The 12,252-nt window shown below is 52.7% G+C and overlaps 1 protein-coding gene across 1 annotated transcript in view; it reads left to right on the plus strand.

Moving 5' to 3' along the window:
- Adcy5 (adenylate cyclase 5) overlaps positions 1-12,252 on the plus strand; it is a 144,349-nt gene that overhangs the window by 112,002 nt on the left and 20,095 nt on the right. Inside the window, exons 7-12 of the mRNA XM_055625232.1 lie at positions 690-848; positions 1,906-2,047; positions 3,341-3,481; positions 7,704-7,726; positions 8,340-8,484; positions 9,361-9,458. Coding sequence (XP_055481207.1) covers positions 690-848; positions 1,906-2,047; positions 3,341-3,481; positions 7,704-7,726; positions 8,340-8,484; positions 9,361-9,458 — 708 coding nt within the window. The remainder of the gene's footprint in view (positions 1-689; positions 849-1,905; positions 2,048-3,340; positions 3,482-7,703; positions 7,727-8,339; positions 8,485-9,360; positions 9,459-12,252) is intronic.

Raw genomic sequence — 12,252 nt, forward strand, 5'->3', positions numbered from 1 at the left:
AGACAAAGGCGGAGAACTTCCTCTTCTGCCCCCTCCACCCTGGGAGATTATAAAGGAGCACCTCATCTACTGGGATGCTTACGTACTTGGCGCTTGGGGGTGGGACCTACTTATGTCCTGTAGTTCCAGGAGCACCCTGGTTCGCTGCACTTTCCCAGACTCCCCTCCTGTGGCCTCCTACAGTGCCCCCTCCCCCATGAAGCCCATGTAACCACCCTTCTCCACCAAATAATCAAACCCATCCAGTCTACTTTGCCCAGTCTGCCTTGCCCCCAGAGCATTGTATGACTAGGGTTCCGGGTGACTACATCTCCCTCGGGGCTCGGTATTGCACTACAGTCCATTTACAGTTCTCTGAGCAGTCTGATTGGCAGTGGCAGTGGCAACGGCAATGGAGGTAGTTGTGTGGCTAGGGAATGGGAGGCGGGCAGGGTGCGCTTGGTTTTAGTATGCGGTACCCTGCCACCTTGTGGCCGACAGAGAAACAGCACTTCCCTGGTTGACCTGAACATTGAAGCAAACAGCTGCTGCCAGCCCCCTTCAGGTTGACCAGGTTAGACTCTGTTTAGGCTGGATCAGAGAGAAATGCGTCTTTGACCCCTGCACCTCCCAACTCCCCTTTCACCCCAGTCCCTCCTTCCAGCCTAGCCCTTGACCCTCTCCCAGCCTTACCCCTGCTTCGTCCCCAGGTTGGTCCGGGAGGTGACAGGGGTGAACGTGAACATGCGTGTGGGAATCCACAGCGGGAGAGTACACTGTGGCGTCCTTGGTCTCAGAAAGTGGCAGTTCGACGTGTGGTCCAACGATGTCACACTGGCCAACCACATGGAGGCTGGTGGCAAGGCAGGGTAAGTGGGGGTGGGGGGGGTGCAGGTAGAGCCCCGAAGTTCCCTCCTCACTGTGCCTCACCCGGGAGAGACTGTCATGATGTGAGGTTAGAGGAGGCAGGATGGAGGAGCAGGCACACTGCGCTGGGTAGCTGGGGATTAGAGATTCCTTGAGTGTGACGCAGGGGGCCTGGGAAGGTAGCTCAACTGTACAGTACTTTCCTAACATGCACAAGATCCTGGACTCAAACCCCAGAAATGCAGAGAAAGAGGGAGGGAGAGAGGGAGGGAGGGAGGGAGGGAGGAAGGAAGGAAGGAAGGAAGGAAGGAAAAGAAGGAAAGAAAGAAAAGAAGGAAGGAAGGAAGGAAGAAAGGAAGGAAGGAAGGAAGGAAGGAAGGAAGGAAGGAAGGAAAAGAAGGAAAGAAAGAAACTTCTGACTTAGCAATTCATTCACCGAACTTTATATGCAAGTGGTAGGAAATACTATCTCACCCTTCCAAGCCTTTGGCCAGATAGCACCCAATAAATGGTGCTTGTGAACTGTAGTAGGTAGCAACCCATTTCGGAGGAGAGAGACCGGTTCCCTACAGGACTCAGAGGTACCAGCTAGGGTGGATACCTGGGCAGAGAGAGAGGTTGGGCCAAGGGACCAGTGGGCAGGGGTGAGGTGGGGAGGACACGGCTGTAGGAAGACACAGTGGGCAGAGGCGGCTCAGATAATTTTTTAGGGGCAGCCAGGAGAAGCAGCCAGTGGCTAAGAGGGACCCAGATGTCGGGCTGGGGACTTGGACTCCAGCTTTAGTGAGGGACCGTTGCTGGCTTCTGAGAAGGACTGAGGTTTGTCACATCAGAGGCATGTTCCTTGGATAGGGCACCCGTATGGTCACTCATGCTAAGTGAGGTGTGAGAGGATTTGGGTGCTGTGGGTGAGCTTGGGAAATGACCTGGGTGTCATCTTGATCATGGGGCACCATTTGAGCCAGAGCTGGGGCCTCAAGGTTTGAATGGAATGGTTGCCATCAAGTCCGGGCTTCAGTTCTCAGCTCACACTCTGCCCTTCCCATTCCCCCACTGCAGACGCATCCACATTACCAAGGCCACGCTCAACTACCTGAATGGGGACTATGAGGTGGAGCCAGGCTGTGGTGGCGAGCGCAATGCCTACCTCAAGGAACACAGCATCGAGACCTTCCTCATCCTGCGCTGTACCCAGAAGCGGGTCAGTGGGCAGGGCCTGTGGGGCAGGGAGCTGGGGGCAGGGGATGAGAACCTTTTCTTGGCCTGCCCCTTCCTTCTCCTCTTGCCCTGAAGAAAGTTATTAGTTCTCCAGTGTTGCCTCTTGTCCTCTCAGAGAGGACCTGGAAGTGAGTGGGGCCTTGCAGAGCTGATGGGGGAGCCGGAATATTTTCATTCAGGTTCAGTTGGAAAAAAAAAAAAATGCAACAGGCCTCAGATCAGAGATCGAGGAAGGGTGCCTCAGGGGGTGCAGGGTGGAGGCAAGCATCTGAGGAGTCTCTCCTCTGCCTTTTACTAGGTGGTTGCTTGTCTTTGCTTTGCTCTCTTCTCCCTTCCTGCTCCTGTTCTTACTCGCTTCCTTGTTTATCTCATCCCCTCTGAGGGATGCATTTGTTGACACCTGCCTCAGCCTGCATCTGGACTGTCTTTCATTTTTACATTATAAATGTTTCCGTGCATTGTGTGTGCATATATGTGAGAGAGTGTGCGAGACACGGCGCAGGTGTGGAGGTCAGAGGACAACTTGCAAGAGTCGGTTCTCCCCTTTCACTGTGCAGTGCCTGGGGCCTGAACTCGGGATCTCAGGCGTCCCAGCAAGCCCCATTACTGGCTGAGCCATCTTGCTAGCCTCTGCATCTTTGTTTCTTGAAACTGTCTAGCTTTTTGCTTTCTGGTTTCTTTCTTCTTTCCTCTTTGTCTCAGCCCCACATTTGCCAAAGTAGAAAACGGAATTATTAGTGGGCCTCAGTGTTCTATTTTTAATAGTGTCATGTTCTGCGTTCTTAATTTTTTTTTAAAAAGCAAATGGAGCATTTTATGTTTCTCCCTCCCACTGAGTCTGTCTAGTGGCCTGTGCCCTCTGGTAGAGAAAAGCTCCCTGTCGCTCAAGGATTTAGTTGGAAAACAGAACGGCTGTGTGAAAGCACAGTCCAGAGAGGCCTGCATGGAGGCAGTACATTTCTAAGGAGAGGCCAGACAGATAGGTGGTCAAGATACCAGGATCGAAAAGTTCCAGCATACAATCTTGTGCCCAAGCTTGTAGGGAGCACTTCGTGGAAGCCACAGGTGTCCGTATACCCCCGTTCTCTCTCATGAGACCAGCTCTCATAATCTGTGCCAAGCACCCCAGACTTTGGAGATGGGGTTCCATGCTGTGCAAAGCCAGCTGTTTCTCATCCTGCCAGGCCAGGTTCTTGTTTCTGGGAGGAGTGAGGTCTGCCACAGGGGCTCTCCCGAACCTCCACCCCCACACTGACAGGTCTCTGTTGCTCTTCAGAAAGAAGAGAAAGCCATGATCGCCAAGATGAACCGCCCCAGAACCAACTCCATCGGACACAATCCGCCCCACTGGGGAGCCGAACGCCCCTTCTACAACCATTTGGGTGGCAACCAGGTGTCCAAGGAGATGAAGAGGATGGTGAGTTTCTGGTAGCCAGATGCTTCTGGCCCTGGGCCTTTGGCCCGAGGGAATCTAGTTGGGGGGGGGGAGTAGGGGTCACCCTGGCTTTAGACTAGAATATGAAACACTTGGCCCTAGCTCCATGAGTCCTCCCATCCCGTGGCATGGGGACCTAGCAGTTATGCCCTTCCCTTTGTCCTGGCAGAGCTTGCTGGTGTAGGATGGCCAGATTCAGGTTCTAGCAGCCTCGGTACTGACTGGTGAGACCCAGGGATCTGAGAAGCCCTGGCCTGTCCGGGCTGTTTCCAGCCTTTAATGCCTCTCTCAGACAACTGAAAACATACTCCTTATTTCAGCTGCTCCCAAACCATCCCAGGGCTTTTCGGCAAGTGCCTGGTGATGGCCCCTTTCTGTGCTGGGAAATGCCCTGTCACCACTAATACCAACCTGACACCAGGAGTGTCGGGCCATAGGTCTTAATGCCCTCAAGATGCCTTGCCACTTGGGGGACACACACCCCTAGCCAACCCCAAATATAATTTACAGAGAAAGAAGAGGGATTACCGGAAGCAAGACAGCAATCCTCAGCTCCCATCCCTGGGGGCACTGCTTGGGTCAAGGCGACCTGGGTTCTCAGGTGGAGGTTGTCTGCCCTGAGGGAGGGCTAATAAGGCTCAAGGCTAAGGGCAGGGTCACTCTACCGCTGGCAATAAGATCCAGGTGCAGAGATCAGAGTCGGTGTAGATTGAACCAAGGGGGATGAGACAGACGGTGTGGAACTAAAGAGACAAGAGCCAGTGGCCTGAAGGAAGGGACAAGTTGGGGACCTAATTGCTCTACTCCTTGCCAGCTAACAAGTAGTAGGTGATACGTGATGTACAGCTAGAAACATGAGAGTTCCCACCGCAATTTAAAACCCTCAGAGTAACTGGCTGGTGGTGGCACACACCTTTAATCCCAGCACTCTGGAGGCAGAGGCAAATAAACCTCAATTTGAGGCCAGCGTGGCCTACAGACAGCCAATACTTGAAAAACCAAACCAAAACCAAAATCCTTCAGAGTAGTTAAACTACTGGTTTTAACAGTGTTATGACAAGAGAGAGGACAGGAGAGGCCTAGCCCTATTCAAGGCTTTCAACCTGGATGTCCACAGACCTGATCCATGCCAACATGGCCCGCAGCTGCTCTGACCTCCAAAGGCCCTCACAAACCAAAGATCAGGTGTCCGGCCCTTGTTGCTTGAAGACTCAGCCTATATGACCAAAGCGGTTTTGGGCTTTTTATTTTTCTTGGGGGTGGTGGTGGTGTGTGTCTTTGTTTTGGTGGTTGGTATGGGGTGGAGTTGGGCCAAGGGAGGGGAAGGACAGGAGGATAGAGGGGGATGGAGGGCATTCTGGAGTAGGAAGAGATAACAAGAGAAAAGACTTAGGGAGGTACCAAGGAAGCCAGCCAGCTGGCCGGAGAGTAGCCGGGTAGGAAAGCACAGTCTCCGTGAGGTCCGGGAGGTTATTTTTCAGTGACAGGCGGAATAACTGCGACCTTAGTTATGCTCGGCGGTCCATGCTGCGAGCACAGCTTTGGCAGGTGTAGTCATCGCTGTTAGGACTGGCGCTCTGGAGGAATTAGCAGTAGGGGCTGCAGCCGGGGAAGGGACTTCTCCAGAGGAGGCTGGGCGGCAGTGGGGAGGCTCCTAGGTGTTAATTGCTCCACACAGCGGGGGAGGAAGATCAAACAGAACAAGGTGCTCATGCTGACTGGGCGTAGTGTTCCCTGAGGACAGTGGCATCAAAGCCTCATTTCCCCCAGCCCCACCTGTCCTGTGAAGAGTCTGGGCTGGGGGGTGGAGGCCATTCCAGCAGCTGTCCTGCCAGCTGTTGGCTTTGGCATTAAACTCCCCAGAAATCTTTGAGGAAGATGCAGAAAGAGCACTTTTGCCTGACTCCTGGCACATGGGTGAGTTTTAGAAAAAAAAAAAAAAAAGCATCAGAAAATACACAAAACTAAAACTAGCTTCCCTGGAGATGGATGGTTTGGATTCAATGAAGAAATAACAGCAGGTAGAAAGGCACCAATCCACGGTCAGCAGTTTTGTTCTTTGGAGTATTTTTCGAGCTTTTACTCAGCTTTCCAAACGCTCTGCCGAGCTAGGCTTCTGTGCTTGAACGCACGCCTTGTCAAGGCTTTAAGGTTGTGTATTAATACATGGCTGACAGGGAGAGGTGTGAGGACTAAGCTTATATGATTAAGACTAAGATTCTCTGCTTGCCCTGCTGGGCCCAGCAGGCTGAGGGAGCTGAGGTGATGCTGTCTTAGCACTAGTCGAGTGAGCGTACCCACTTCCTAGGTGTGTGGATGGGTGGGTAGATGCAGAGCTAGAGGGGAGCCTGTGCTCCATCCCTGAGCCGCAGTCCAGCCCTGGCCTGCTCTTAACAGCCGTACTGAGCTGCGTTATGGACCACAATGTCTTCTCTCCCATTGTCAATGTACCGCCTCAGGTGGCTCCCGCACTGCCTGCACCAACAGTGGCATTCCTCAGGTGCTGAGATTCAGTCCACTCCTCTGCTCAGCGCAGGAAAGAAACTGTCCTCGATAGAGGCTGGGAAGAGGGCGCTTCGGGATAGTTTTGATCTGTAGGGATGGGGTTGTGTATGCCTACCACCATGGTTCCAGTTGTATAGTTGGCTTGTTGCTGGCTCATGGGGTGGAACCCCACGGTCTGGAGTGTCACAGCTGCATTTTGTAGACAACTTGTCCGTCCATCTCTGCCCTGGCTGTGCTGAAGTCATTGTGGGGTTTTGTGTTTGTTTGTTTTGTTGTGGTGGTGGTGGGTTTTGTTTGTTTTTTGAGGGGTCATGAGAGCACACACATGAGCTGTGACTCAGCTGAGTGACAGCCACTTCTACAGCTAGGAGGATGACATGGTCCTGTAGTCTAAAGAGAGGGCTGGGTGGGCTGGAGAGATGGCTCAGTGGTTAAGGGCACTGGCTGCTCTTCAAGCGGTCCTGAATTCAATTCCCAGCAACCACATGGTGGCTCATAACCATCTTTAAAATGATCTGATGCCCTCTTCCGGCATGTAAATGTACATGCAGAGAGAGCATAAAATAAATAAATGCATTTTAAAAACAAAGAGAGGGCTAGGTGGCCCTCAGAAGAGTCTGGCTGTTCTGGGCAGACAGCTGATTGATTGGCAGGCCATCCTAGACACCTCGGCACAGCTCAGAGTGACCCCTAGAAGCTGCTGATGTCCTGGGAGCCCTCCATGGCATGAGGATGCCCTGTCTGTTTGTCACCTCCCGGCCCTGGCTCATGAGGAAGTCCCTTTTGGGACATGCCATGTGTCTAGTGGGAATGAAGGGGGTGGGATCTATTTGGGCCTCTGGCTCGTTCAGTACTGGTCGAACTCCCCATGTAGCTAAGTGCTCCACAGAAGGTGCTCTTCTGTGTCTGCTCCAACAGTGTGTGCTTTCCCTTCAGTTCCAGAACTGCCTGTCACCTTCATTTCCCTCCTGCCACAGGAGACCCCCCACACACACACCAGGCCTACCATGGTGGTCAGACCCTGATAGCTCGACTCTTGAGTGATGCTCACAGGTCACCTCTAAGGAGAGCTGTGTGGTTGACATCTGTCTGTGAGGGTCTAACCCTCTCCCTAGGCTTGCAGACTTGAGCCACGGAAAGGAACTCAGACCCGACAGGTGGCACATGCACGGCTCCCCTCCCAAATCCAGTCAATGATAGCCTTGTGAGAACACATCAGTTCCCAGATCCCACATAAGTGATTGTAGGTAACCAGAACTGAGCTGTTTTAGTGGGATGCTTCTGGTTTCCTGTAGGTTTCACATGGTCTCTCTCTGTGTGTGTGTGTGTGTGTTTGTTTGTGTGTGTGTGTGTTTTGAGCAACCCAGCAATTTCTCTTCAAGCCAGGGCCCAAAAGGAAGAAGGGAAGGTCTAAGAAACATAAGAAGTCAAGGTGGGGAGTTGAAGGGTGCCAATGGATAGAATAAAATCACAGTACATCTCGCACCTAGCACCGACTCTGTGCCATAGGAAGGACCCCAGTGTGTTCCGTGTTTCCCAGGTGAAGGGAGGAGGCAGCTGTCGTCCTCTGTCCATCATGGTGGTCAACGACAGAGAGCCATGAGATGCAGCCACCTTGCTGGACTGCATGGCTGCTGCAGGCCTGCCTGCATGTGCTCCTTGCTTGCTGGCCTCACATTTCTCTTTCCTTCTCTTTTAGGGCTTTGAAGACCCTAAGGACAAGTGAGTAACCCTTGACTCATTCATGTGACTACCCTTAACCAGAGCAGCATCCCAGGAGGCTGGCCTGCCCCCTACCCCCATGGCTCCCTCTGGGCCTGGCACACTGTAGCAGGACCTGAACGTGCCCAGTGTCCAGAGGGAACATCCTCTTCCTCCTCTTGTGCTTCCTGGTTCTTAACACTTCCAGAAACTGTACTCAAAGACCAGGTTGCCCCTTGAGAAATTAGGTTTTTAAATTCAGCACCATAAGCGTGTTTCCCAAGAGGGTCCTACCTCTTGTTCAAGTGGCAGATGGACTGTAGTCTGTGTGGTAGGGACCCTGCCACCAATCTTAGCCTTGGTTAGCGTCAGGATGAGGAGACGGCTAGAGTATATACCTTTTGGAGTGACAGTGGGATCTTCAGGAGTAATCTACCTTGCCAGCAAGGTCCTCTGGGCTTTGGACACTCTCTGTCACGCGCAGCTGTTAAAACAGCCTGGTCTCAGTCTCTGCTGCCGCTTCCGGGGTCAGAGCTCTCTGGAGGTCTGTCAGATGTCTCAGGCCAGGGCAGAGCTCTCCATGTGACGGTGCCCCTGGGCGTCAGCCTGCCTGTGCCTGCCCCTTGCTTTCCAGGAACGCCCAGGAAAGCACAAACCCTGAGGATGAGGTGGATGAGTTCCTGGGCCGCGCCATTGATGCCAGGAGCATCGACAGACTGCGGTCCGAACACGTCCGCAAGTTCCTCCTGACCTTCAGGGAGCCCGACTTAGAGAAGAAGGTATGGCACCAGGGAGTGAGGGCTCTGGCAGAGCCAGGACAGGGCACGGCTCACAGGGCGGCTCCCTCTCTCCTACATCGACAGTGCCCTAATCTGTGATGCCATACTAGAACCCCAAGAGATGGGGTTTGGGGAAACTTCCTTGGATGGAAGGACTATCATTGCCGTGCCTCACTTTCCTTCTCTGGAGGTATTTTAGCTCACAGGATTGGAGGGAGGAACAAATGTGTCCTGTCTGCTTTGGAAGAGCACTGGAAAGTGCTCTTTAGATGGTGATTGATGAACCCAATGAGTCACCCGGTGAAGTGGTGGTGACGGAGCTGCCAGGCCCTTTCCTTTGTCCTATGTGTTGCTGTGCCCTGGCATCTAATCGAAATGGTCCTGTAGGGGCCGCCCCCAGCGTCAATCAATTGATTAGCAAAGCAAAACTTCGCAAGTGGGAAGTGGACTTGACTGGCGTGTCCCCTTTCAAGGTGACCATGCTGGCAACTATGTGGCTGGCTGGTGTCACGGAGGAGGTGAGGCTGGGAGTTAGGACCTTGAGTAAGTCGTGGGAGCTCCCCAAGCAAGAGAGAATGCTTCCTGGAAGTAGGAACCAAGGCAGTCTGGGGCCCGCTTGGGTGCCCCGTGGGGGTGGGTGATGGTTTGCAGCTGTGGCCATTACAGATTATGTGGACTGTGGGCAGCAGGGCATAAAGTGTCTGGTTAGCAATCCCAGGTCAGCCTCACACGGGCTGGACCATATAGGCTGCCCTCCGTCTAAGTCCAGCTCTGGCCTCCATGAGTCCTCCACCCCGGGCCCTGGGTAAAGGGGACTGTCGGGACTGCAGCAGAAAGCGGGTGGGGCCGCTCAGCTCAACGTGTTTCTCTTCTCAGTACTCCAAGCAGGTGGATGACCGATTCGGTGCCTATGTGGCGTGCGCCTCGCTCGTTTTCCTCTTCATCTGCTTCGTCCAGATCACCGTCATGCCCCAGTAAGTGTACTCTCCCACTCCTCCTTCTGGATGCAGGACCCCCAGGATGGGAAGGGAGCAGGGAAGGAAGTCTGTGCTAGCCTGCTCAGGCCGGGAGGCAAGTTTCCTGGTTTCCTCTGCGGATGTAGGAAGTCAGGGGTCCTGCCTCTCAGCTGCACGAGAGACCCCTTTCTGTGTCACCCCCTTCTCTCATACCCGGCTGAGCCACACAAAACACCTGCCACTGTGGCTTCCAGGTGACCTTTGACCCTTGCAATACACACAAACACACACATATTCTCATGCCTAGGAGAGAAGTGTTGTGCTATGTATGTGTACATATATGTGTGTGTGTGTGTGTTGACGATGGGTGTGTTTATATTATACATTTTAATTCTTTGCTATGGAATCACTCAAGCACATGGAAGTCATGTGATGGACTCCTACCGCTTACCCAGAACAATTATTAATATTTTCAGCATCTGTTTCATTTCCTATTTTTTTTATTACTTTTAAAAATAAATTTACAGACATTTCCTCCCCATAAGCAACAGACATCTAGTTTAAGGACATGTTCCTCTTTAAGCATAGTAGCTTACATATCAGGTAAAATGAACGGCAGTCCCTCCTATCACCTGGCTCCCAATCCATCTCAAATTTCTGAAACTATTTCCAAATGCCTTCCTAGTTTGCACCCAGGGTTTGCCTGGGATCTGTGGCTTCATACGGTTCAGCCTTCTAAGCCATGCCTGAGCCGAGATGCCTCTCCCCCGCCTCCAAACTTGATTTTTCTTTTTTGGAAATAATTGTAGAAGTTGCCTGGTGGGCTTGCCCATACCTCCCATGAATTTCCCCCGAGTGCTGACAGCCTCCTTCCCTGAGTCGCTGTGCTCACAGCCAGAAACTCACACGCCCAGCCTGCTGACCCTTAAACTCAATTATCGTTTCCTCAGTTTCCCTCCTTGTACCCTTTTTCTGTTCCAGAAGCCATGCTGCAGTTGACTTTCCTCTTTAGGAGTTGGAGATGGTTCTGTAGCCTTGCTTTTCTCTTGTGACCTTGGCAACACTAATGAGACCCCTGTTGGGTGACTTGTAAAATGTTTCAATCCTGCTGTCTCTGAGGGTCTCCTGACTGCGTTCAGGTGGCTTTGTGACAATCCCCAGCGTGGGTGCCATGTCCTTCCCAGTGCCCCTGACCCAGGAGAGGTTCATGTTGTCCATTTGCCTTCTTTTAAGTTTTTTTTTTAAATTACGTTTACTTATTGTATATGCGTGTGTGTTCACATGCGCATGTGCGAAGGTACGGGTGTGGGTGTGTGCATACGTGCATGAGCCATTCCCTGTGTGTGGAGTCAGAAGACATCTTTCGAGTGTTGGTTCTTTTTCTTCTCCTAGGTGGGTCCCAGGGCTGCAACCCAGGTGGTCAGGCTTGGTGGCAAGCACCTTTATTCACTGAGCCATCTTGCTTGCCCCACTTCCGCCTTCTTACCACCTTTTTATTCTCATGGCATCCATTGTGTAAAGATAGCTCTTACGTGTGTACCTGTTGGCTGTCAGAACACCTCAGGTGACAACCCGGACGAGGGCAGCTGGCTGCACCCAGCCGGACAGCTCAGCCCATTCTCCTACATGGAGGCAGTTCAGAGCTGGTGGGACCGTGGGTTCTAACCGTCACGTCAACATTTTCCTGTGCTGACATGGCGTAGGTAGTAACTGTGTGTATCAGTGAGTATCCTAGGCTTTTGTCCCATTGCGGTTGACAGTCCTTTCGCTCAGGTCTGCAGTCCTGTACTCCTTTGCTGCTTTACTCTCAGGGCAACAAGGCTTTCAGCCTTGCCATCTTTGTTCTTGAGGCCATGCCAGTTTCATTCCTGCCTGTGGCCACAGCTCCAACTGGCCAAGGTATTGAGTCGGGTTGTTCCAACTGTGTCCTCTAGGGAAGCCTTAACAGCTACTTTCAGAGCTTCTCTTTTCCTCTGAAGAATTCTCCCCTTGTTTCCCCTTGTTGACATCAGACCAAGTGGTGCTTTTGTGGGGGCCAAAAGCAGAGGTGTTGTCTGGACCTTCCTGGGGAGGGACGGCATCAACCTCCGTGCCTATAACCAGCAAGGCCTGCCCTCTCCAGGCCACTCCACCCCACACATCCTTGCGTGTGTGCCTGGACAAGCGCCTGCCCCGGAGGGCAGTGGCAGGCTCTGGAAGGAAGAACACTTGCAGCTTTCTTTGTCTGAGGCTTCCCACCCAGAGGCCTGCTCTCTCCCCAAGGAGAAGGGGACATTTCCCTTGTTGACGGGATCAGGGAGCAAAGACTGAGCAGGAAAGGGAGGTGGACCCTGACAACGGAAAGGGAGACAGGCTAGGTATAGGCTGATTCAAAGAGGAGCTTTCTGGGCTACTGACATGATAACCACTTATCAGGTCCATTTTTGGCCCTATTCTAAACCCATGAGTGATGACAAGGAAGGATAAACAGGTGATTTTTAAGATCAGTTTTCCCATGCTTTCTGAAACACTCCTGTGACTAGCTAAGAGGCAAATGGTTGATCAGGTGTTCTTTAGTCCTCCATTGGCTCCCTGTGGGCAGCTGGTCCCCCATGAAGGTGACCAGAGGGTGAGAAGAGCAGGAGTAGGCTGTATTGCAGCACAAGCCTGCTTGGACCCTCACAGCTGCAAGAGCTCTTCTTGGGGGAACAGTTGGCAGCTGGGTAAATGGAACTGTTTTCAGAGCTGCTTGCCCCAAGTGCCGTGAGGCCAGCCCTGGAATCTGGGCTCTGAAGGCTGGGCGGGCTCCTGGGATACAGCGGGGCTCGGGCTT

Source organism: Psammomys obesus, unplaced genomic scaffold, assembly GCF_907164565.1.
Source record: "Psammomys obesus unplaced genomic scaffold, mPsaObe1.curated_primary_1811, whole genome shotgun sequence".
NCBI lineage: Eukaryota > Metazoa > Chordata > Mammalia > Rodentia > Muridae > Psammomys > Psammomys obesus.